Source organism: Manis pentadactyla, chromosome 10 (assembly GCF_030020395.1).
Source record: "Manis pentadactyla isolate mManPen7 chromosome 10, mManPen7.hap1, whole genome shotgun sequence".
NCBI lineage: Eukaryota > Metazoa > Chordata > Mammalia > Pholidota > Manidae > Manis > Manis pentadactyla.
The window spans coordinates 100877370-100902518 of NC_080028.1; the positions used below are offsets into that span (position 1 = coordinate 100877370).

At 54.5% G+C, this 25149-nt stretch overlaps 1 protein-coding gene across 12 annotated transcripts in view; it reads left to right on the forward strand.

The window, feature by feature from the left end:
• The window catches only part of TNRC18 (trinucleotide repeat containing 18), a 91167-nt gene that overhangs the window by 6691 nt on the left and 59327 nt on the right, over window positions 1-25149 (forward strand). For 10 of the 12 annotated variants that reach the window (XM_057487416.1, XM_057487415.1, XM_057487419.1 and 7 more), the window contains 4 exons: window positions 14096-14251; window positions 16443-16568; window positions 16974-18689; window positions 24833-24935. In XM_057487416.1, the coding sequence (XP_057343399.1) occupies window positions 14096-14251; window positions 16443-16568; window positions 16974-18689; window positions 24833-24935 (2101 nt within the window). Of the gene's footprint in view, window positions 1-12417; window positions 12563-14095; window positions 14252-16442; window positions 16569-16973; window positions 18690-24832; window positions 24936-25149 lie in introns of those variants that run through there. The other 2 variants (XM_057487420.1, XM_057487417.1) reach the window with 2 other exon arrangements.

Consider the following 25149-nt stretch of genomic DNA (forward strand, 5'->3'; position numbering starts at 1 on the left):
TATTTCAAACTTTTCTCTGAGTGTGAAATGATCAAGTTGAGCATTCAACAGAATGAGTTTGGGCTACTGGCTGGAGACTGTCTGGTCAACAGTGACAAGGAGGCTGTTAGGGAGGTGACAGTGACCAGAAAGGGAGGCTGGAGGTGGCTGGGGTTTGGGGCCTTGTGGAGGGGCTCTGGGTGCTGGGGAAGTACTGCTTTTAGAGGGATGGGTAGGGACAAATTCAGGGACAGGGTGGCACTGGGCCTTCTTCATTTGGCTGTGGCCATTTTGGGGTGTGCTTGACTCCCAGCATGGTTTAGTCTGTGGTCTGATCTGATGTGACACCCACCCTGTGGTGTAGAGTGCTGTCTTCCACCCACACACCAGCGCCATCACTGTGGCCACCCTGTCCTTTATGTCCCAGCCCAGCTTTGGAGAGGACCGATGGGAGCTGCTGTCAGGATAAGTCTTGGGCCTCTCTGGGGGCTGCTGGGGGCCCGTGGCTGCGGTCAGTCCTGGCTCCCATGGCCAGGGTCCTTAACCACACCAGCTACTCACAGAAGCCTGGCGTCTGACTTTGGAGCAAGTCCCGGTGACTAGGTGGGAACCCCCAAACTCCTTGTCCCCCAGACCAGGAATGCACCCACCACCTGCCTCCGAGGTTGCTTCATGAGCTAATGAAAGTGATTCACCCTAAGTCTGGAACAAAAAAGCCGCTTCATATACTCTTATTAACAATTTTGCAGATTCTGGGCCTCCATGAGCCAGCTAAGTTTCCTGCTGTGCAATCTGCAGATAAAAAATCCTGCTTCTTCTGGAGCAGGATGGCCTAGGGGCTGAGGTTAGATTGCTGGAGTTTAGATCTTGCTCCTCCACTTACTGGGTGCATGAAACTCTGTGCCTCACTTTTCTCATCTATAAAATGGACCAATTAGTGGTACCAAATTCATTCGGTTGTTGTGAAATTTAAATGAGCAAGTGCCAGCTAGATGCCTGGCACAGGAACAGCCCTCTGTAAAAGTTACAGTCAAATCAGTTGCTGTTGTTACAGTTATCACAACTGATGACTCACAAATCCTTTGTCCTAGGCCAGCCCTCCCTTGGCCCCTGCAGTTGTGTATTAAGTCCCTTTGGATGGTCCACGGGCTCCTGAGACTCCAGGGTTCCAATTTGAACCCATCATTTACATTTTAGTTTTCTCCTTTTTTAGTGTAAGAGAGAATCCTATAAAATGCTTCACTCCTGGGTGTGCAGTAGGTTGCATTTTTACGAAATGAACACATTCATAGAGCCACTAGGCTGCTTACGATCTGGACATTTTCCAGCATCCAGAGAGTAATCTGTGCTCTTTCTGCTCTATCCCCAACATCATTTTTATTTCTGTTACCTTAGATTAGTTTTGCCTCTTTTTGAACTTTCTGTAAGGGGAATCATGAAGCATTCTGTCTTTTATTTCTGGCTGCTTTCACTTAACATTTTTGTTGAGTAAGTTTGTGAGATTCACCCACGTTGTGGGGGAGGGGTAGCAGTAATTTATTTCTTGGTGCTGTGTGATATTCTACCTCATAAATAGAGCGCTGTTTATCCACTCTCCTGTTGATGTACATATAGGTTGTTTCCAGTGTTTGCTATGAATCGTGCTATCAACATGGCCTTTCCGATGCACATGTGTACACATTTCTTTGTGTGTGTGTGTGTGTGTGTGTGTGTGTGTGTGTGTATACGTATATATAAATACCTAGGAGTGGAGTTGTTTAGTCACGGTATTGTGGGTTCAGCTTAGTAACTGAGTTGTCTAGTGGTCACGCCATTGTGTATTCCTAGCAGTAGTGTTCTGGTAGCTCCATGTCTTTATCAACACTTGGTATCATCAGTTTTCTTTAAATTCTATTATTTCTCGTGAATATGTAGTAGTATCATTGTATGTGCATTTTCTCATTTACTTTGTAAGGTTTATTGAGGAATCGTTTGCATATGGTAGAATTCACCCATTGAAAGTGTATAGTTCTGTTTAATGCTTAACACAAACTTTAGAGTTAAACGTTACACATTTTGAAAGCCAAGTATTAGAAGGATTGTAAAGAAAACCAGTAATCTCCTACCTCTTCTCTCCCCATTCGTGACTCCCCCTTTTAACTGTTTTTGGGCCTGTTTCTGTGGGTCTTTTCATCTGTATTTCTATGTAATAACCTGCTTGTACTGCAAGTTATTTTTCAGTTTTGAGAATTCTCTGTTGGCTTCTCTGGAAGATGAGGATTTTGCATAAACTGGATCCTGATCCTCCCGTTTATTAGTGTGAGACTGTGGGCAAGTTTGTTTACCTCTTTGTACCTTGGTTTTCTCATCTATAAAGTGTGGGATAATAATACTATCTATTTAATGGGAGTGTTGGAAGGATTAAATAATTAACGCATGTAAAGCATCCAGAATAGTGTCTGGAATATAATAAACACTTAGTAAATACTTACTGTTGTTATATTCTCCTCCCCTATGTTTACTTCTGTCCTCCCAATATAGGTGAAATACAGTTTTATTTGAACCAGGTTTATTATTATGGCTTTGGCTTTGTGAATACTGTTTATATTTGAGCCAAGTGGTATAATAAAATTAATTTCTGTATTTCTTGGAGTTAATTGCCTCTTTTTTTTTCTTTTTTCATTTGCTGGGATTTCTTAGAAACTCTTGTCTTCTGATCTCTTGGTACACTTTTCATTTGGTCAGATCTATCAGATGAACTACTTCCTCCTTTTCTTGGCGACTTCTTTCCTGGAGTTTTCCATCTTCCTGCTGTGGTCTGGTTTGCTGGTGCTTGGGTCTGTTGGAGAGCCATCAACCTTCAAACTCTCCTTACCTTTCTGCTGTTTTGGATCTCCTGTTGCCTGATTCCCGTGCCTTCCTTTTTCCCTCCTTTAGGTCCTTGTTTTTGTGGAATACATCCTGCAGTAGTTTTCTGTGAAAGAGTACATGGAAGGAAATTTTTTTTGAGGCCTAGTATGCCTGATAATGCCTTTATTCTACCTTCTCAGTTGAGTGGTTTTTTGAAAATAATTTCCCTCTAGTGTTTTGAAGGAATTGACCTATCACCTTCTAAATTCCAGTGTTACTTTTGAGGAATGTGATGCTATTTCGATTTTTGATCTCTGTGAGCCTTTTAAAAACTGTCCTTTTCCAAATGCTTGGCATCCTTTAGAACCACGTTAATTAAGAGCATGGGCTTTGAAATTCATGCATGTACTATGTCCACCCATCACTAGCTATGTGGCCTTGAACATGTTATCTAACCTACAACGCTTCAGTCTTCTCTTTGGTAAAATGAGTCATCATGCCTAGCTTTCGTGGTTCCTATTTCCTATTTCCTATGAGAACAAAATGTGTTTGTGTACCTAAATGCGTGAAACATTGTGTGGTTCCCAGTAAGCCTCAAAATGCTGCTGCTGTTAACTCTGTCACTGGCGTTCTGAAATTTTAGGTTTGCCTACCTTACTATTGGATCCTTTGTATTTTCTCTGTTGGGTGCTCCACAGGCTATATCAATCTGGAAACTGAAGTCCTTCAGCCTGAGATTTTTGGAATCACTATTAATTTTGTTAGCATTTTCCTCCCACCATTTTTTTCTGTTCTCTCTACTGCTCCTATTTGTTAGATGTTGATTTCTGGACTGCTTATTTTTCCTATGCTTCCTATTTTTCTCTTTTTGTTTCTTCTGTTTTCTAGGAGATATTCTCAACTACGTCTTCTAATCCTTTGATTAATTTTTTAATTAGGCTGTCATACATTTTTTAAGACACTGTCATATTTTTTAATTCGAAGAGCTCTTTCATACAACCTAGATGTGTCATTCCCTCCTCTCCCCCACACTTAAAAAAATAGCATTTTGTTTAATGGATACATTTGTTCTCATCACTTGGGAGGACAGTAATTGTATTTTTTCTGGAATTTTCTTTTCTCATGAATTGCCTCTGTTCTTCTGGGTCTTTTTGCCTTTTCTTTTTCCCCTTTTTCTCATTCACCTTTTACCTTGGAGACCTCATTTGTATCTGGTGATTGATTCTCTGGTGTTTCTTCATATGTAAGAAAGACGCATACCAAGCTGGCAAAGTCCTTAACTGTTGCAGAACTCCCTGAATGTTTGTAGGTCTTTCCCTTTTGGCCTTGTTAGTCTCCCAGGTAGAAGTGCCTGTGCCCTGCCTCTGGGGAGATTAAGCCTGGCTGCTCCTCTTTCAAGAGCTGAGTGTACACGTTACATGTATACCTGTGCAGGATGAAGATTTGCTCTCAGATTCTGTTTTCATGTTTGGTCCACGCCCCAGCCCTGAGAACCCAGTCAAGACCCTCAATGGCTCCATTGTTCCCTAGTAAATACAGGACTGGGGGGGGCTCTCTGTTCTTCCTCCACCGCCCCCCCTCCAGCTCTGCACCTGGCCTTTAGTGGTGCTAGGTTCCAGGTTCTGCACCTTTCAGGAATTGCTTATGTCTTCATGATTCCCTCTTCAAGCTTACGTTTCAGTTTTCCCAAGTCCTCACCCTGCCAAGTCGTATGCCTCTGCTTTCCTGCTTCCAAGATGTGGAGCTTGTCTCCTACCCATTCCTCTTTTGTTTCCTCTCCTTTTAAAACCACATTACTGTGAGGTTCTAGCACTTGGGACAGGATTTGTCGCCACAGGACTCTTCGCCACCACTTGCAGTGTCAGCCCGCTGTCCTTTACCGCCCTGGGAGACCTGCCAGCCCCACTCTGACGCTTGCTTTCCACCTAGCTGTTCCTAGAAGGCCCTCCCTCCATCCCTACCTCTGTTTCCTCCAGACCAGGACCTTGTTAGGGGGAAAGAAAATCAATGGGGAAATCCTCTGTAATTGCTTTAGAATCGGAACGTCTGGAGCCCTGGGGCGAGGCTGGGGTGGATGTATTTGCATATCACTGGCGGGGCTGAGGCCTTGACCCCACTGGGCAGCCTTGGGATTCTCTTTATTTAGATTTGAGCACCTACTTTGTGGGCTGGGCGTCTGGTTGGGGCAAGGCAAGGTCTCAGCCCACTAGGGGCCCATACTCAGGACTGGGGAAGGGACTGGAGTTAAATCCCAGATTACCTTTCTCCTGCTGAGGCTTCTGGGTGGGACCTGGGAGCTGTGGCATGCTGGAAGAGGTCTGGTGTCGTCTGACTGCCCTGGGAGGGTCAGGGCTGGCCGGAAAGCAGGGAGGCTGAGCAGAGGAGCAAAGCTGTGTAGCCCCCAGTGGGATAGAGTGGGAGGCAGGGGCTGGCCTCTGCCTCCCTCAGGCCCACCCCCGGGCCCTCCCCAAGGCCGGGCTGGATGCTTTCTTTTCTTGCTGGCCGGGCCTGAGCTGGTTGTTGTAACCTGGTGGCTCTGGCAGTGTCTGCCTGGGCCTGTGCTCAGCTTGGGGGAACCTTTACAGCTTTGCCACGCAGCCACCTCTGCCACACCGATGGGAGCTTGGGGATGGTGGCCCACCCACAGCACCAAGAATGTGCAGGGTAGGCCCCTCGCCTGCCATTCCAGCCTCCAGCTCTGCCCCTCTCCTTTCTGGTCCGTCACGGGGCACCTACCTCTGGTAGAAGGGCATGCCACAAAGCAGGGGGCACAGGTGGTGCACCAGCACTGCCTCTTGCTCTTTTCTTTGCTCTTTTCTTGCTCCTTCCTTTCACCTTGGAGGAAAGTAGGCACAGAGAGGTTGTGTTACCTCCCCATGGTCACACAGCTGGGAAGGGAGGGATGTAGGAGCAAGACCTAGCAACCTTCAAGGAAGCCAGAGAGGGGTTTGGCGGGGTGGGTGTTGATAGGAATTTTTTCTTTCTCTTTCCTTGGCTCATTTTAATTTCTGCAAATTTTGTCAATGTGGGAGTTCATGAACATGACTCAAAATGTAGTATTGACCATGCTGGTATTCAGATCGGCCTGCCCTCCCCCACTGACCTTTTTTGAAGGATGTTTGTTATCGGGGTTTAAGATACACAGAAAAACGAGCACACGTCTTAAATGCACAGCTCTGTTATGTTTTTCACAAACTGCATCCACCAGGTAACCATCCACCAGGTTAAAAGGAAGCCAGTGCCCCCATCCATCACTTCCTCCTCCCTGGCTCAAGGTGACCCCTCTCCTGACTTAAACCACATGGGTTTCTACGCATAAGAGGAAGCATGTCCTGTGTTTTCTTTTGTGTGAGGTTGCCAGCTTTATCATGTCTGTGAGGTTGTAGTTCCTTCTTGCTGAAGGTGTTCCATTGTGTGACACTGTCACAATGTGTTTATCCAGCTGCTGATGGACAATTTGGGTTGTTTTCCAATTCTGACCACTTCTGGGAGGAAGGTTCTCGAGTTCCCACTTGCCTCCTGCATTTCTACGCCTTGCCCTTGGGCGGCCCCTGCAGGGGCATGGCTGGGTCAGGAAGGCTGGTAGATTCTGCCAGACTGTTCTCCTGAGTGGTTGTACTCATTTACACTTGCTCCAGCTATGCATTAATACTGTCCTGCTTCCCTTTTTGACCTTTTAGCCCTCATGGTGGGAGTGTAGTAGTTTTAATTCATATTACTTCCATGGTTTGAGAGGCTGAGTACCTTGTCGTAGATTTGCTGGCCATTTGGATGTCTTCCTGTGGAATCTTTGGCCAGTTTTTACATTGAGTTGTCTGTCTTTTTCTTATGGATTCGCAGAAGTTCTTTACATATTCTGGATATAAGCCCTTCGTTTTTGACATGCTGTATGGTGGTTCACCTTTTCTTTCTCCTACTGGTGTCCTTTGATGAGTAGAAGTTCCTAATTTTAATGTAATCCAGCATATCAGTCCTATCTTTATGTTAGTCCTTTTTATATGGTCTTTATCTCCCCTCAGGTCGTGAAGGTATTTTTCCAATGTTCTTTGACCAGAAGCTTTCTTGTTTTGCCTTTCACATGTAGATTGCGATCCACCTGGAATAGATTTTTGTGTATGGTGTGAAGTAGGGGGTCAAGATTCATGGTTTTCCCCATAGGGATAATCCAAGCTGACCAGCAGCTTTTATTGGCAAGACCATCCTTTCTCCACCTTGTGCACCTGTGGACCTCTAGAATGTTCTGTAGGTCTGGTCATCACCCACATACTGATGGTATGCAAGCTTCATTGTTGCAGGTGAACACCGGTCGATATTTAATGACATAAGTCTGCCCACCTTGTTCTTCATCTTCAAGGTTGCCTTGTCTATTCTTGATCCTTTGTGTTTTGAAATAACTTTTTTAACTAGTAAGATACATCTAACATAAATTTACCATTTGAACTATTTTTTGGTGTATAGTTCAGTAGCAGTGAGTACATTCACATCGTTTTGCAGCCATCTCCACCATCCATTTCTAGAACATTTCCATCTTCCTGAAACTCTGTCTCCGTTAAACATCAACTCCCCAGCCCCTGGCATCCCACCCTTCTACTTTCTGTCTCAATGAGTTTGACTCCTTTGAGGACCATGTAAATATTTGTCCTTCTGTCTGGCTTTTTTACGTAGCATAATGTCCACAAAGTTATCCATGTTGTAGCAGGTGTCAGAATTTCCTTCTTTTTAAGGCTGAATCACATTCCATTTTGTGGGTGGACCTCCTTTTGTTCATCCCCTGGACCCTTGGGTTGTTACCACCTTTTGGCTGTTGTGAGGAATGCTGCTGTGGACCTGGGTGTGCAGACATCTCTTCCAGACTCTGCTTTCAATTTCTATGGAACTTTCAGAGACAGCTTTTCTAATTCTACACACAGACACACATGCATCGTGCTGGACTTGGAGTTGGGATCACACTGAATCTATAGATCAATTTGGCTGCAGTGAGTGACCTAGGAAGTGTATCTTCGCACAGAGTCTGGAAATTTCCTTGGGAGGCTCCCAGAGTGGGCCTGCAGGAGGCCTGCTCATCAGATTTCCAGAAGATGGGGCTGGGTTGGCTGGTTCTCTTACCCCCTGTGCTGCTTCCCAACCACACTGCCCTCCCTGTCACCAAACTGAAACTGCTGATTTGATAGATGAAAATGACACATTTTAATGCCTGTTTGTAATCCTAACTTTTTACTGAATTGGGGCACTTAACTGCTCTCGTTGGTGACTTGCCTGGATTCTTCCTGAAGATGAGGTTCTTTATACAGAGAGGGCATTAACCCATTCTCTATTTGAGGTACTACAGAAGCCTCCAGATCTCGGGATCAGTGGGATTCTGAAGGTCGTTTTATCCAGAGGGTCCTTGTGCTATTTTCAGCTGCTGTCATAGAAACGTCCAAGTCACGTGTCTGTGCTCCGGGCTGGAATGAGCTCTGTTCTGGGTGACAACCCTCATTTGATCACGCTCATGAGATGCTCTGATAGCCTTTGGTGACATCTTGAGGGGTGTAGTTCTTTTGCGGCCAAAACTTTTAAAATAGAAAGGGAAAAATATGCTTGTTCTGTGTTTGGTTAGGGAGGGCCCTTTGGGAGTAAAAGTATGAAAATAGGCTCTAGTGTCTGGGTGGCATGGCTGAGTGGCTGAGTGTCCATTGTGGAGTCAGAGCCACAGTTTCCTCCCTGTAAGAGGGATGAGAACTGCCACCCTCCACTGGAGTTGAAGGGGGTGGGGTGATGGAATGAAGCTGGCTGTGAAGTAGGGCCCAGGAAAGGCTGCCCTTCCTCCTCCTTTCTGCCTTAGCTGATCATGACCTTGCCCATCTGCCCCATTCCTGAACACCGGTAGGGGTGGGGCACCTGGGATGGGGTAGACCCACACACTGTATTGCAGGGGTCTGCAAACTGGCCAAATCTGGCCCAGCTCCCGTTTTTTGTAAATAAAGTTTTATTGGAACAAACTGACAGTTGAAGTATCATCTGTGGCTGCGTTCCCTGCAGCAGGCAGAGTGTGGCTGCAATGCCTAAAGTATTTATTATTTGGCCCTTTCAAGAAAAAGCTTGCCGACTCCAGTGGGTAGAGAAGGACAATAAACAAGGAATTACAATAAAGAAAGAACTAATGTGTACATGATGTGATAAACGGTGATAAGCACTGGAGGAAAATCATTCAGGAAAGGGTGTGTGGGGGTGGGGTGGGCTGCAATTTAAAATCTGCTTGGTTAGGAAAGGCCACCCACATTCACTGGGTGTCACTTGAGCTGTAAGAGAAGGGAGGGAGGTCTACCCAGGTGCAATTGTCCTGAGAATTTGGCTGTACCGGGTGGTGGATGGATTCCAGGCTGAGGTACAAAGGCCCTGGTTACAGGAGCCTGCGTTCTTGCATATTCCAACCCAGCCCATTTGGAGTGATAAAGTCTTGGCGTCCTTCAGTGTTTACCACCTTTGTACGCACCATGACCTCATCAAGTCCCCTCCCTGCTCCCTCCCATCTGTGAGGATTTCAGGTGCCCATGATAATAGTCAACTTCTGGAAGGGTTCTCAGCAACTCCATCCATTATGGAGGCAAGAGGCCACCGGCCAGCTGGGGTAGCCTCACCTTACCTTTGTGGGACCTGCCAGTAGATGGGCACAGCAAGCCCCTTGCAGAGCCCACCTGGGTGGGCTTCAGTCCCCAGCCCCTAGCACACAGGAGCCCTGAATAAGTGTGGAAGGAGGGACAGATGGACCTTGTCTGGATTCAGGTTCTACCTTCCGGTGACCAAGGCCAGCCTCAGAGTCGGCAAACCCCTGAAGGCTTTCCTGTGTTTTGGGTGTCTTGGGTGTCCATGAGGGGGTGGCAGTTGCAGAGAACAGGCTGGCCCAAACCCCAAACTCTGGCTCCCTGTTTCCGAGCTGTTTGTCTATGGCTGTCAGTGTGAGGTGGGGAGGCTGGGATGTGGGTGGGTCCCAGCTGGGGGGGGCCTGGGAGTTCAGTGCAGGAGGAGGGGCACAGGGCTGGGGAGCTAAGGCCTGGTGGGGTGGAGTGTCTGCCCAGTTCCCTGCTGATTATGTTCCTGGAAGATCCTGGACCCTTTCCTAGGCAGTAAGGGGAGCACATTACCCCATAGCCTCCTTTTTGCCCCCAGGGCATCCTTGCCCTCTCACTGGGCACAGGGGGCAGAGAAGACTGTTTTCCAAGTACCTCAGGGCCCAGCCCTGTGTGGGGAGCTTCCTTCATTCAGGGTTCGGGGACAGTGGCGGGATTGGAGCTGAGGGCCAGGCATGGTGGGATTCTGGAGCTGAGGCTAGGCATCGCTGTGTGCTTGCAGCACCCGCTGAGCAACCAGGTGGCCCAGGCTCAGTGACCCCAGGCAGCCTCTCTGAGACTCAGTTTCTTTGTCTATAAAATGGGTAACAAGATCCCCTCGCACCCAGGGCTGTTGGGGGTGAGCCAGGATGGGAGGTGTCAGCCCAGGAATAGCTGTGCCTGTGGGCCCTGGGGTGCCCTGGCCAGAGGGGCTAATGCAGGGCCCGCCTGGCCCAGCTAGGGGGATGCTGGGCTGGATTCTGAGGTGGAGAGCAGAGCCTACCTGTTTGGATTCTGAAATCCAGGTGAAATTAACATAACTTGCAATTAACCGTTTGACGGGGTGCAAGTCAGTGGTACTTAATCACATTCATAATGGGCAACCAAGGGCTGTCTCTAGTTTCAAAATTTAAATGTTATTTCAGGGAAGAACAGATGGAATTTGGGTAGAGGAAGTGGTCATGCTCGGACCCTGACCTTGAGCAGCTGTTTGGCTTCTTTGAGCCCCAGGTTCTGTGACTATAAATAATAACAGTAATATGATAGCTGGCATCGGAGGGTGCCTCACAAACACATCTTACAAATGTGAGCTCGTTTAATCTGTACATCCAGCTGGAGGAGTAGATGTTACTGTATTTCCCACTTGGGCAGCCTGGGCAGATGACACCTGCCCAGCGTCACTGAGCAGGTCTGCGCCAGAGCCAGCGTGTGCCTCTGGGGATCCCTCTGTCTCATCCTCCCCAGGAATGGCCCCTGCTCCATCCAGTTGTCTGTAGGGAGGAGGCTTCAGCCCAGACTGTGGCTAAATTAAGTCTAAATTAATTAGAATGCAGTGGAATTAAAGATGCGGTTCCTCAGTTCACCAGCCATGCTTCAAGTGCTCTGTGGTGTCCAGGGCAGACCTGGAAGGGTTATGAGGCTGGGCCCCGGGCTTTGCACAGGTGTCCTGGTGCCGCGTGTGAGGGGTGGAGGGCAGGTCGCTGGCTCTGTGATCAGCCCCAGGTGACTTGGGATTGTTGGCGTTCCTCTGCCCTGTGAGAGGTGAGCGAGAAGATTCCATGAGTGACAACACGTGAAGGTGAGGTGTTTAAGCACTCGTGGTGCCCGGTGCCTGTCCACGTGGGGTTAGCATTTGCCGTTATCATCATGAGTGGTGATACTTCAAGATGGTTACACATGTGCGTTTTCTGTTGGCACAGTAATTTGTGTTGGCGTCCAAGACCTTGAGTGAGATTATGTGGGCGAGCAGGTGGCATGGAGAACTCTAGTCACCAGGGGGCGGCCTTGAGCTCAGCTGGGGTGGGAGCAGGGTGACCCCTCCCATGCCAGGCTGTGCTCGAGAATTGCAGCGTCTAGGGAGAGGCCATTGGGCTCCCGCTTGACTCTCCTGCCCCAGTAGCCCTGAGGCCTAACCATTCTTGTGTGGTGCACGGCGACCTATGGGTCAGGGGCTGCATTTACCTTCTGTCCTGCCCTAACCCGAAGAACGTGCGTCTATCTGCTTTTGCCCTCAGAGAACTTGAAACAATGCTCATGTGGTCAGTTAGTCCAAAAGCTGATGCCTCCTGCATGCCAGGTTCTTGGCACTAAGGATGTGGATGAGACAGACAGTTCCACTTGCAGGGAGGGACCCCCTGGACCCAGTGGGGGAGCCAGTCTAGTTCCCAAGTTGTTCTGGGCAGGGACAGTGACTGGGGCTTGGATCGTGTGGCTGGGAGGGCTTCTGTGAGGCTCAGGGCACCTCGAGGTGGAAATGAGCTAGGACAGGTCTACTGGAGGGCTAGGGACTGGTGCCTGAGGGTCAGGCAGAGAGGAGGGAGGCAGGCAGCAGGGTCCTGGCAATTGGCAAGTGATCTAATTTATATTCGAGATCCATCACCCTGCTGCTTCAGAAGGAGGATTTGGGGAGGGGTGGGGCCGTGAATATAAATGTGCAAATAAATGCCCCGTTGTGCGTGCTGCCCTCCATCCAGGCTGGCGGTGAGATGTGGATGGTGTGCTCTGTGTTAGAGAGCTGCAAACCGCTGCTCCTGGAGGGGCACAGACTTGCCTGCAGTCTTGCCAGGGCACCAGCATCCCGGCCAGCCCGGGGAGGGAGTTTGGGTTCTGGTGAGTCCATGGCAGGCGAGAGCCGTTGGTGGCATCTGGGCCGCAACGCCCTGCTGGGCCTGGGGTGCTGCTGGGCGGGTTTCACAAGCCCAGGCTGAGGCAGGCCTGGGCCCCCGGCTTCCGTGCGGCCCGAGGCAGGAAGAACTGGCGGCTGATGTAAGCCCTTGCGCAAACCTCTGGCTGCTGGCTTCCGGAGCCTTCTACCCGCCTGTCTGTTGAGGAGGAAGCCTGGGGCCGGGTGGGGCCCAGAGGCCCTGCTGCCCGGGCTTGGGCCACATGGGCGGACTGGCCGGCCACCATGGCCCTGGGTCCCGAGGGCTTGGTGCTGGAGTCTGGTGAGGAGGCTGGGCGGGGCCAGGCAGGAGTGTGGGGGCCCGGATGTGGGGTGGTGGGGATGGCGCATGTGGCCAGGAGGTGTCCTCCCGTCGCTCCCGCCTGCTGCCGGGTCCACTCTGGGGGACCAAGGTGGGGGCCCTGCCCCTTGCAGCCTTGGTTTCCCAAAGGGACTGTGTGGGCGTTCTGGGGCCCTGGGCCCCCGGAAGGTCGTGAGTGAGCACACAGGCCCGGCATCCAGGGCTGCTAGGGATCCAGAAGTTGGGCGGTGTCTGCGGGACCCCTGTGGGCCAGGCTGGGGCCGCCCCGGTGCCTGAGTCCCATGTACCACCTGGTCACTGCACTCCTTGGGCTGGGGCAGACAGTGCCCCCCAGGAATGCAGAGAGGTTACACGAGTGGACATGGGGAGGCCCTGAGCTCGCTGGTGTTTGGCGGCCCTGTGCTCTGCTCTGTGTGCAGGCCTCAGCCCCTCCCCTGAGGGCGTGTGGGCTTCAAGAACCCGCAGGCCTCCTGGCGCTGGCCTTCAGTGGATGGATTAAACGATGTTTCCCTCTTCATGGAAAGCCTGGAGGGAGGCATCATTATCCCCGTTTTGATGCTGAGCAAACTGAGGCCAGAAAAGGGCAGCTCCTTGTCCATGTCCCCTGGGCTCTCTCTGGCCTGTGACCTGGAGGCCTGCCAGGGTCTTCCCCTGAAGGGTGGGGTGTGTGGATCTTGAGGGGCAGTGCTCCTGGGTGGTGAGAGTGAGGAACTGTCCCTTCCCCCGTGGGCCTGGCCAAACCGGGTGTGCAGGGGTGGGTGTGGTTTCCTCCCCAAGCCTCAGGTGGCCACCACTCCCCCATTAAGAGGGACCCTGGGTGGGCAGTCCTGCTCTCTGGAGGGAGGGCTGCTGGGCCTGGGCTTCCTGGCCTGCCATCAACTCCCCTACTAAGTACTCTCCTTTATTTGCTAATTCGCTGTAGTTCTGGGACAGTGCTGGGTGTGGACTGAGTCACTGCTCATTGGCTGGGGACCAGGCCCTTCCCACCTCTGAGCCTCTGCTTGCTCATCCGTTAAATGGGCACATTCCTGCACGGGCCAGCTGAGCACTCGGCAGGTCTGGGTTAGTCCAGAGCTGCCTAGGGGGTCCTCAGTGAGATCATTGTCCTACTTGTGGGTGTCCTCCCTGGTCCAGAAGCTGAGCATATGGGCGGGATGCAAACCATGAGCCCCTCCACCTCCTCACTCTTTGGCCTCAGGAGATACCTGCCCCCCCATCCCAGCTTTCATCTGGAGATGGGAGGAACCGCGGACCCTTGGGTCTGGGGATGGTGAAACCCTTCCAGAGGCGAGGGTCTGCCGAAGTGGCCTTCCTTCTGGTCATTTCCCCAGGGGTCTCACTTGAAGTTGTCTCAAGCCCCATCCAGGTGTGCTGAGTTGACCTAGGCTGTCCTGAAATCAGGGGGCAGGGCTGGGGTGGGCCAGGGGTGTGTGGGAGAGTGGGCCAGGTGGTGGTGGCCTGGTGGCTGCTTGACAGCCCCCCTTCTCTCTGCAGGCGAGGCCTTCTTGGGCAGCTTTGTGGCCAGCGGGATGGGACCCTCAGCCTCATCCCATGGGAGCCCAGTGCCCCTACCCTCTGACCTCTCCTTCCGCTCCCCTACCCCCAGCAACCTGCCCATGGTGCAGTTGTGGGCTGCCCATGCCCATGAAGGTAAGGAGCGTGCCAGGCGGGTGGGGCTGAGGGCTGCTGGGCCCCTGTCCCCAGTGTTTTCCATCCTGCCCACCCCTTCCACGGCCACAGTCAACCCTCCTGGTTGTGGGCCAGTGAGGCCCATCCCTGGTCACTCGGCCTCCCTGCTGTTCTTCAAATGTTCAGTGCTTCCTCTTGTTGTCACAGGGCCTTTGCACGAGCTCTTCCCTCTGCTTGCAGCCCCTTACCCTGCCCCGCCCCGCCCCACCCCACCCCACTGACTGTCTCCTTTCATCCTTCAGGGCTCTGCTCAAGCACGCATCCCCTTACTTTGTGATGATGGATTTGTCTGTCTCTATTGTGGAATATCCCTTTTCCCACCAGAATGAGCTCTGAGGACAGGGCCCAGTTCTGCCTGTGGTTGTCTTCTGGGTGCAGTTAGCTCATTATAACTGTGCGAGCAGTGGGGCCAGCCCATTGGTCCCTGCCTCTAAACGTGGGGAGTCTGAGGGCCTGGATTCCTGCTGGCTCTCCCTGGAGCCTCAGTTTCCCCTCTGTCAGTGAAGGGATGGGCCTGGGGGATCCTCAGCTGCTCTCTGGTTCTGGTGGATCTTGGATGCTGGGTGCCAGCTCCCTCCTGCTGCCTCTTGGGCATCTCAGGCGCCCTGGGTCCTGGGACCTGCACTGCAGGCTGAGGTCTTTCCAGGACCTTCTTGAGCACACAGGTTCCCCACCTCCTTCTCTGGGCCCAAGGCTCACCGAGTGTTTCCACCAACATCCTGAATGCTGTGTACCCCACACAGAGTGGGTAGTCCTGCCTTAGGCCTGGGATGGTGGGCAGTCCTTTGGGGCTGGGGTCCCACCTGAGCCTCCCACTTTCACCAGCTGGGGTGGGGGCTGGAGGGGCTGCCCCTTGTGCCTGTCTGCCATTAGCTTGCCTTCCTGCCCTTCTTTACTCCCTTTTCTCCTTTGCCAACAAATTCTAATAATCCTAGTGATAGTAGCGAACTGAGAGGCTGCTTACTGCATACCAGATGTTGCACACTTGAACTCACTATCCTCAGAACAAACCATGAGATAGGGACCATTATGCCCATTTTACAGATGAGAAAGCAGAGAGATGCAATACCTGCATAGGAGTGTTGTTTCAGTAATTAAATGAGATAACGTGTACTGGGTGGCCTTTATTATTTTGTGATGGCTGTTAATGTCGTGATCAGCTGGTGCCATGGCAGAAGACATGGGCCCAGTGTGGCCAGGGGCAGGTCCTGCATCCTGGCCTCAGTGAGAGCAGCTGGGGGCATATGGGACCTCAGTCCAACCTGCCAGCCCACCTGTGGTCCCATAGGACCCACAGCCTGGGCAGAGTGGCAGGATTCTCCCTGGTGCCCCTCTCCTGCCTAGCCTTTGGGGCCCTCCTGCATGGCTCTTGAGCTTCTATCTCCCCATGTGTCCTCTTAGTCATCCTGTTTCTCTTTCTATGGCTATTTCCTGTCTTCTCTGCCTTGCAAAGCCCTGATTGTGGGTGTCACTGGTGGGGGGCCTCATGGGAGGCTGGAGGATCCTCACCACAAGGAATTCCTTGCTAGGAGCACCTGCCTAGGAGACATGGCAGCCAGAAATGCTGGGTGGGCTGAGGTTCAGAGAAGGGGAGTGACCGTTTGGGGTCACACAGCAGAGAAGGGGCCTGTTAACACCAGGAAATCACTCAGCCAGATCGGCATTGAGCTGAGGTTGAGTCCCAGTGACCTTGTTTCAAAGCAAGGCGCCTGTGCTGTGTGTCTTTGAGCTGGTGGGCCTCTCTGAGCCTCAGTTTTCTCATCTATGAAATGGGGATATCAAGAATATCTGCCTTGCCGGGTTTTGTTTTGTTGAAGTATAGATGAGAATAAGCTTGGCGAGTGGTTAGAGCCGCCATCCTCAACCTCACTGTCACCCACCCTCCTGGTGGGCCGTTCTGATCCACCTGGGGGATTTGAGAGCCCCAGCCCCTGGGACGGGGGTGTGTGGGGCTGGAGGGAGGCCTGAAGTGCTAGAGTGGGAGGGGAGCAAACCTTGCCCTGGGGAGCTGGAGGTAAACCTCAGGGTTCCCTGCACAAGGGGGCTGACAGCTCAGGTAGTTTATTTACAAGGAAAAGAGCGGGATGGAAGGACACTCCTCGTGGGAGGCATGAGGTGGTCCAGCCCCGCTTCTCTCTTCTCTCTTTTCCAGGCTTCTCCCACCTGCCCAGTGGGCTGTACCCATCCTACCTCCACCTGAACCACCTGGAGCCCCCCAGCAGTGGGAGCCCCCTCCTCAGCCAGCTGGGCCAGCCCAGTATTTTCGATACCCAGAAAGGTTAGGGGCAGGGGTGGGGAGACTGGGGGTAGGGAGACTTTTGGAGGGGCTTCTCTGGGACCCCTGCCACTACCCACAGAATTCAGGCAGCACCCAGCTGTTTTCTAAGATTCCTGCCCTTAAGAACCCCCAGAGGTTCACTGGGCTCACCCATAGCCTTCTGCTGCTTTCTGGGTGTGCTCTGCTCATCCAGTTCTCTTAAGCCTTCTGGGCAGCTTGTAAAACCACCATGTCCTCTCCCTCTTCACAGATGAGGAAACTGAGGCTCAGAAAGGTTGGTGGGTGGCCAAGGCAAGATTTGATTTGGGTATCCGTTTCCAGAGTCTGCCCTCTTTACCCTGGGGTTGCCCCTCCTGCCCCGGTGCTGGCAGCGGAGGGTGCCGCTTACGCCTGTGCTCTTTGCAGACGGTTTCTACCTGCCTGCCCCGGGGGCCCCAGGCGCCCCGCACTCTCATGCACCCTCCTCCAGGACCCCCGGCAGCCACTCCTCGGGCGCCCCTGCCAAAGGCTCGTCGCGGGAAGGTCCACCCAAGGAGCGGGCAAGCCGCGGCGGGGAGCCGCCCCCACTGTTCGGAAAGAAGGACCCACGGGCCCGCGAGGAGGCGGCAGGGCTGCGTGGCGTTGTGGACCTGACTCAGGAGGCGCGGGCAGAGGGCCGCCAGGACCGCGGACCCCCGCGCCTCGCTGAGCGCCTGTCGCCCTTCCTGGGAGAGCTGGGGCCACCACGGGCACCGGGCGCGGCCACCACTGACTCCAAGGGCAAGAACCTGTCGCTGCCATCGGCACTGAGCCTCTGCAACGGCGCGGGGGATGCGGGGCTCCCAGCGCTGGTGGCTGAGGCGGCCCGCGGCGCCAAGGAGGCAGCGCGCCAGGACGAGACTGTGCGCCTGCGGCGCGCAGAGGCCCTGCTGCCTGGGCCGTGCCCCTGCCCTTCACCGCTACCGCTGCCGCCCGGCAAGGGCCCGCCCGCACCTCCTGCCCCGGCCGGGGCTTTTGCCGCGCCCCAGCCCGCCCCCGCCAGCGTCTACACCATCTTCCCCACAGCCGCGGCGGCGCGAGAGCCCGGCCGCGAGCACCGCGTGGTGGCGCCCACCTTTGTGCCTTCCGTGGAGGCCTTCGACGAGCGCCCGGGGCCCATCCAGATTGCATCGCAGGCGCGCGACGCCCGGGCCCGGGAGCGCGATGCAGGCAGGCCCGGAGTCCTACAGGCGCCACCCGGGTCTCCGCGGCCGCCCCTGGACAGGCCCGAGGTGCTGCGCGAGAAGAACTCAGTGATCCGCTCGCTCAAGCGGCCGCCTCCCGCCGAGGCCCCGCCGGCACGGACCTCGCGTGCCTCCCCGGACGCCCGCGCCTACCTCCCGGCCAAGGAACTGCTCAAGCCCGAGGCCGAGCCGAGGCCCTGCGAGCGCGCCCTCCGAGCGTCCGCCGCCGCTCCTCAGCAGACCGCCAAGCTCTTCGGCCTGGAGCCCGGGCGGCCGCCCCCGCCCACCGGCCCTGACCATAAGTGGAAGCCTTTCGAGCTGGGCAACTTTGCCACCACGCAGATGGCTGTGCTGGCCGCGCAGCATCACCATGCCAGCCGTGCCGACGAGGAGGCCACGGCTGTCTCCAAGAAGGCCTACTTGGACCCCGGGGGCGCGCTTCCCCGCGCCGCGGCCACCTGCTCCAGGCCGGGCGCTGACGTGCACGCGGTGGCCCATGGGCCTGGAGAGGCCTCGGCCATGCAGAGTCTCATCAAGTACAGTGGCAGCTTTGCCCGCGAGGCTGTGGCAGTGCGCCCTGGTGGCTGCGGCAAGAAGAGCCCCTTTGGAGGCCTAGGCACCATGAAACCTGAGCCTGCCCCCACCGCAGCAGGTACCCCGCGCACCCAGAGCCGCCTCCTCCACCCTGCGGGCCCTGCAGCAGGTGGTGGCCGGCAGCTGAAGCGGGACCCGGAGAGGCCCGAGAGCGCCAAGGCTTTTGGGCGCGAGAACTCGGGTGCCCAGGGGGAGGCAGAGGTTCGACACCCGCCGGTTGGCATTGCGGTGGCTGTGGCCCGGCAGAAGGACAGTGGTGGCAGTAGCCGGCTGGGGCCTGGCCTGGCGGACCAGGAGCGCTCCCTGTCGCTGAGCAGTGTCAAAGGTGGGTCTGGGTCTCCCCCTTCCCCCACCCTCTGCTTTCCATTTCTACCTGTCTCCTAGCCTCCTCTCTATTCATCCTACTCCCTACTCTTCCCATTTTCCTGCTACCATTTGTCCTATAATATCCACTCCTGGGCTGAGGCTGCTATTTAAAGTTTATTGCTTTTTCTGTGATGGGCATAGAAAAACGTGTAAAATGGAGGAAAGGAGAATGAAAAAAAAACATTTCTATTTTCCCAGCACCCTGAACACATTCAGATCTTTCCCAGGATTCATTTTCCTGTGCTGTTTGCTTTGACCTGCCAAGCTCCTAGAGCGCACAGGATCTTGGGCCTCTGCATGTATTGCAAACTCTTCATAAGTATCATTTCTTAATGGCCTTTACTGTTCTGTCAAGAGCGTGCACCACAGTTCAGTTAACCATTTCCCTTGTGGGCATTTTAGTTTTCCCTTCTCTGATGTTTTTGTATTCAGAATGTTGTGTTGAGTATTTCTGTGCATTGTGCCTTTGGTGATATTCAGTCATTTTCTAAGAATAGGTTCCTAGGAATAGACTAGCTTTAGGCCTTCAATTCTAAGTCCTTGAGGGAGGGAACCGTGCCTAACCTAGTTCAGTGTCCCCAGTACTTAGTGTGGGACCTGGCACATAGTTGATGAATGAGTAGATTGAGGGATGCAGTGTGACAGAGAGAAGCTGGGGTCCCGATGGTTTTTCATGGGTCTTGGCCTTCAGGATGTTAGCGGCTTCTTAGGTAGTTGGAGATTTTACGTGTCTGGTAGCACTGTGTTGGGTCTGTTAAATCTTAGAATTGTGTTTTAATGTTACAAAAAAAGAAGACTTGCTAATTTCTGTAGGTAAGAATGGTGCGTTTCTTAAAATCATTAGTAGAGTTGAATATTTTTCTAGAACTTTGTTGGTTACCCTTTCTTTGGTCCCTTGCATATTTTGCTATTGGAATCCCTCCTGGGATTCTGGAGAATGGGTATTTGTGGCATTTTTGTTGGGATTCAGGACTTGGTCTGCCCATTTTGAGCCAGAGGGCCCCCACCTTCAGGTCAGGCACCAGCTGTTTCCCTGCCCGGAGCGTGGATGTTGTTCAGTGTGCCTTGGTGTGGGGTTGCCAGGCTGCGGTAAGGGCCCTGGAAGCCTGTCTCTCCCTGCTCCTTGCTTGTGTGACTTCTCAACAGTCTGCCCAGATTTCTCACCCATGCCTCTGTTCCCAGTGCCCAGCACACTGCCCATACCCACCAGCTGCAAGCTCAAGCTTTGCCTATCTACATCCAGGGCTCCTATTCATGGCCCTCACGTGGCCCCCTTCCCGCATCTCCCAAACTTTACCCATAGGGGCTGCATAGGCATTTTTCCATGTCTCCTGGGACCCCATCCCTTCCTTTGTCTGATCCCCTTGTGCCCACCTAAGCCGACTCCTGGGCTCTATCATCCTTAGTCCGCGGGAGTGGCCGCTGTCTTGTCACGCCGCGCTGTCTCAGGCTGCTCTCCCAGACCAGCCCAGTAAGACACGAGGCTGCCCAGGGCCCCACACCGGCCCCACCCCACCCACTGGCATGCACACAGTGGCTGCAGAGGCTCTTCATCTGGCCTTAGTGGCTTAGAGTGAGCGACACTCAGTGGCTGTTTGCTGAATGACTGACTGAGCCCATTGTTCTTTGTACACCTGCAGCCCTGCCCCCGTCCCTGAGCTAGGAAAGCCCATCCTCTGACCCTGGGGGGCTGGCACGAGGCCCTCCAACCTTGGCTTTGAGGTTTTCAGCTGGGTGATGGGTGAGCCCTCCTAATAGGACAGAGGTTTAGGGCTGGGACACCTCTGGGAGACGTCCTTTCCCTGGAAGAATGCTCATGTGGCACAGCGTGGCACCACTGTTGGGGGCTCATGGTCCCCAGAGCTCATTCTGGAGCCCAGAGCACTTGCCTGTGCCTGAGGGACCTGTGTCCATGGGGTCCTGAGTGTGTATGTGTGTGTGTGTGAGACAGTGTGTCTGTCTAAGAATAGTGTGTGTGAGAATGTGTGACAGTATGTGTGCATGTGTGACAGAGGGAAGTGTCTTGGGAGGGATTCTATGACAGCCGGGGACTAGGCACTGGATCTGGGAGGGGGTTGCCGTGGGAAGCAGGCCGCAGAGAAAGCTGTCTTTCTCTGCTGCTGACTGTAGAAAAGCATGTGGCTGGATTCTTCTCTTTAAGAAAATTCCCATAAGTGGTGGATTTTCCCCACTGCTAGGCACCCTGGAGGGAGGGGGAGAGTGGGGGTACCCTTGGCCAAGTGGGTAGTCATCAACCCCTGGCCTCCTGGTCTCTTCCTGGCTTCTCTATCTCCTAGCTTGTGGGTGAGCCTCCTGCCTGTCAGTGGGTTCAAATTCACCCTCTGCTTCTTGCAGCTGCATGACCTTGAATAAGAACCCTAAGCCCTCTGGGCCTCAGTTTCCACATCCACCACATGGCAGCAGTGAGGGCAGCTTTGTCCCTCCATGGCAGGTGGGCTGACAGGCACGTGGTAGGTGCTTTATAAATAGGCCTGCCTTTCCTCTGCCCACATCCAGGGTGTGAGGGTCTCAGTGCCTCTGACAACGTCTTCCAGCTTTGGATCCTTCCGGAGAAATGCCCCCAAGTACTCATATAGAGTCTGGTCTGGTTTTGGGGGGCTGTCTCACACCCTAAGGATGCACTAAGGACAGGCATCATTTACACCCATGAGTCCTGAAATCTGGTACCCCATGCCTGAGTTGCCCAACAGCCCTGTGAAGGACAGGGAGAGCGGGGCCTGCAGAGTGGAAGGGACTTGCCCAGGGTCACTTGACTAGAAGAGGTGGGCTGAGCTGGAACCCTAAGTCCAGGCCTGTGTCTTCCACTTCTCTGCCTTGCCCGGTTGTTACCTCTATGGTGGAGGCAAGTGAGGGATCAGATCTGGGGGGACTGGGAGGTGCCCCCCATCACAGCTGGGGTTGTGTGGTGTAAGCAGTGGTGATGGCCCCAGACCCTAGTGAGCACCAAATCGGCCAGGGCTGGCAGGGGCCACATCTGCCAAAGTGGATCTGGGAGGGGGTTGCCGTGGGAAGCAGGCCTCAGTCCAAACCTCAGCCATTATGGCTGGGATTGGAGCATGGGGTCCAGGGGCAGAGCTGCAAATGGAGGTGGTAGTAATTTACCAGTGCCTCTGCTGTGCCCCTCAGGGAGTGGGGGGCACGTGCACATGCACCTCAGTGGGACCCTGCCCTCAGCCACGATGACTCGTCAGCTAGTGGTGTGACCTGGGCAGGTGCTTTAACCTTCTTGTGCCTCAGTTTCCTTGTCTGGATGGAGTGAGGAGCGGCACCCACCTCTGGGGGTGAGGGATACTGAGTGAGGGTGGAGAGGTCCTGGGCCCAGCTGGCACAGAGGTGGTGCTTCAGTGCCTGTTGTCTCTGCAGCTCACACCTGGAGGGCCTGGGGTGTAAAGTCTGGGGTCTCTAGGACCTTGGAGCAGGTGACCTCTGCCCCACATGCCTGCCTTCTGGGGGAGTTGGTGCCCCCAGCCTGGAGCTCAGCATGGAGAGGCCTTGGGCCCTAGGGTATGCTTGTCCACAGGTGGCCAGAGGGAGGGGGAGCCCCTAACAGCCACAGGCAGTTCGTGCCTCATTCTGCTCTGAATTTCTCTGGCTTTCCCTGCTATCCTGGGCAAATCCTGAACCACATTCCCTTTCATGCCCTGCAAGGCCCTACAGTGCCCCACACCTACCGGCTGCCCCCCGGGTCCCATCTACGTCCTCTCCTTCCTTGTTCTCTTGCTGTGTGGCCTCCTGGAGGTTCCTCAGCACACACCTGCCTCAGGGCCTTTGTGCTTGCTGTGCACTCTATGGAGCTCACTCTTCTCTAAATGTACGTGAATCTGTCCATGTGTTCATTCACACACTTATTGAGCAGCTCCTGTGCGAGGCGTCGTGTAGGGGAGAGGTAGACAGCCAGGAGTAGGGGCTGCTCAACAGAAATGCACAGTCTGAAGAAGGAGACAGATGGCAATTACCAGCAAGCAGAATAACTGTGTGGTGTGGTTATTGCTGTGAGGGAGACAAAGAAGGGAGTAGGATGGCAGAGGTGCCTGAGGAGGGCTTCCTGGAGGTGGCCTTTGAGCTGAGCTCTAATGGGGGAGGGTGAGTAGCCCAGGGGAGAGGGTACTCTGGGTGGAGGGAACAGTGTGTGTGGCCCGAAGTGTGATTGGGCTGCACAGAGCCAAGGCAGAAAGCTGGGGGTACACTGGAGAGGCTGGCCAGACGCATTAGCCAGGCCCGGGCGAAGGCAGGGCCTTGGTTCCCTGGGGCTGGGGCTCTGTAGAAGGCTCAGGCGTGCACAGCGGTTAGCGGCCACAGCTTGATGCAGGATGAGGGCAGAGCTGGAACTCAGGGATGGACTGGGAGCCCACGGAAGGGGAGGGCATGTCACATTTCTACGGAGATCAAGTGAATTTGGAGGGAGCTGTCTGGGACTCTGGCCTGAGTGGCCTGGGGATGGAAGATGCTCCGAGGTTGGGGGCTTGCAGACAGGTTTCTGGTGGCAGGTGGGGCCTGGAATGAGAAGCCGGAGCCCCTGGCTGGTGACAGCCAGGGCAGTGGAGAGGCATCGGGCCAGAGGACACAGGGCTTGGGGCCAGGCCACACTCTAGCACCTGTCCCTTCTGGGAACACCAGCTTTGTGTCAAAACTTGTTCCTGACTCCAGGGTGGCCCATGGAGTGAGGGCCCTTGGGGCTTTTGTGGGCCTGTGAGGCCATGTGTCCCTGGGTACATGCTCTGATTTCCCACCCCAGCTTCTGGACTCTGGGTGGCCCTCCACACCCCAACCTTAACTAAAACCAGGGCTGCCCTGTGGGCCTTGTTCCCTGGGGGTCTATAAGCAGAGCCCCTTCCAGTCCTGGGGGAAGGAGGCCGGTGGGCTCAAGGTCCCTTTTCATAAGGGAGCCTTGCTGATGCTGAAGCCAGGGGCTCCCTGGCTGGTCCCACCCTAAACCGCTCCCACCCTCAGCCTCTCCAGACCCCTGGGCTGCTGGGCTGTCCTGGCACGCGTGGCTGTGGGCACTTGGACTTGTGTCCTGTGCCTTCTCTCTGTCTCCTGTCCTTTGTTCTGGGGCTCGTGGGTTCCCACCTTCCTGAAGGGAAAGAGGGGAGCCCTTGTGTCCCTAAGCCTCTCCTGGAGTTTCTTGGGGAGCTCCTGGTTTTGGGGGTTCAAGGAGGGCAGACACCTGACAGCAACATTCCAAGTGGCGTCCTTGCTCATGAGGGCCAGGAGAGTGGGGCCGCCAGGGGGCCCCTGGTGCCCACAGAGCCATGACATCTGAATGCCAGGTGCGGGGGGCAGCCCCCTGCCGAATGCACCTCCTGAGGCTGCTGGGTCTCCCAGACACGGGCAGGGGCTGGGGGGTGGACACCCAGGGAGAAGGGCTGGAGCAGAGGGTACAGGGTGAGGAGGGACGGACTGTGGTGCCCTCCTTGGCCTCCCCGCTGTTAGTAACTGGCCATGTGCCAGGCTGGTCTTGGGGACTCACCTCCTCTGTTCTGAGGGGCCAGGAGCTCATGGCAGATGCAGGCCCTGGGCTGGGCTGCGGGCAGGGCTGGGCAGGCTCTGGGCCACAGCCCTGTGCCCTCTGCTCCCGCCACATGGATGGTGCTCCTGGTTTTACTTTTCTGTCTCAGTTTTAGAAAGACTGATGTGTCTGCTGCAGACAGAACCATGGCAGGGCCTCAGTGGGGCCTCGGCGTGGCGGCTGATTTCCCATCACCTGGGTCTTGCCATGCTTCTGAACAAGGGCTTGTACTTGGGTTGTGGTTTTCCCCTCCATCTCCTTGCCTTCCCCGAGCCCCAGCCCAGAACCTGCCTTCCTGGCATTAAATTGGTGAAGTAGCGTGAGCGAATGCCCCCGGCCTTGTGTCCTGTTAGTTACTGCGTGATCTTTTTACTGTGGCATCCGCAGTTACAGACAGGCCCTTTGGGGTGATGGGGGACGTGTTCTGGCACATAGGATGCCTGGCTGGGGTTTAGAGGGACACGGGTACTCCGTGAGGACAGGCATGCCGTGGTGGCAGGAGCACTCAGCCGCAGAGGCCTGCCTTGTTGGGGCCTTGGGCTGGGGGCTGACTTCTGACCTGCCCCCCTCAGGGCACAGCCGAGCAGATGAGGACTGTGGGGATGAGCGGGCCAAGCACCGGGAAGAGCGGCTGCTGGGTGCACGGCTGGACCGGGACCAGGAGAAACTGCTCAGGTGAGGGCCTGGGAGCCTTATGGTGGGGTGGATGACCCTCCATGGGCATGGCCCCTTGACCGCTGTCCTGGCCTGTGACTCTGATTCTGGGCCAGGTGGTCCCACAAGCCCCTCTCCAGTGAGCGGGGACCCCATTGTGGGGAAGGCCCTGGGGGCCCTCCTCTTCGGAGCCTGAGCTGGGTGCTGGGTGCGTTGTCCCTGTGGTGGCCTGGTT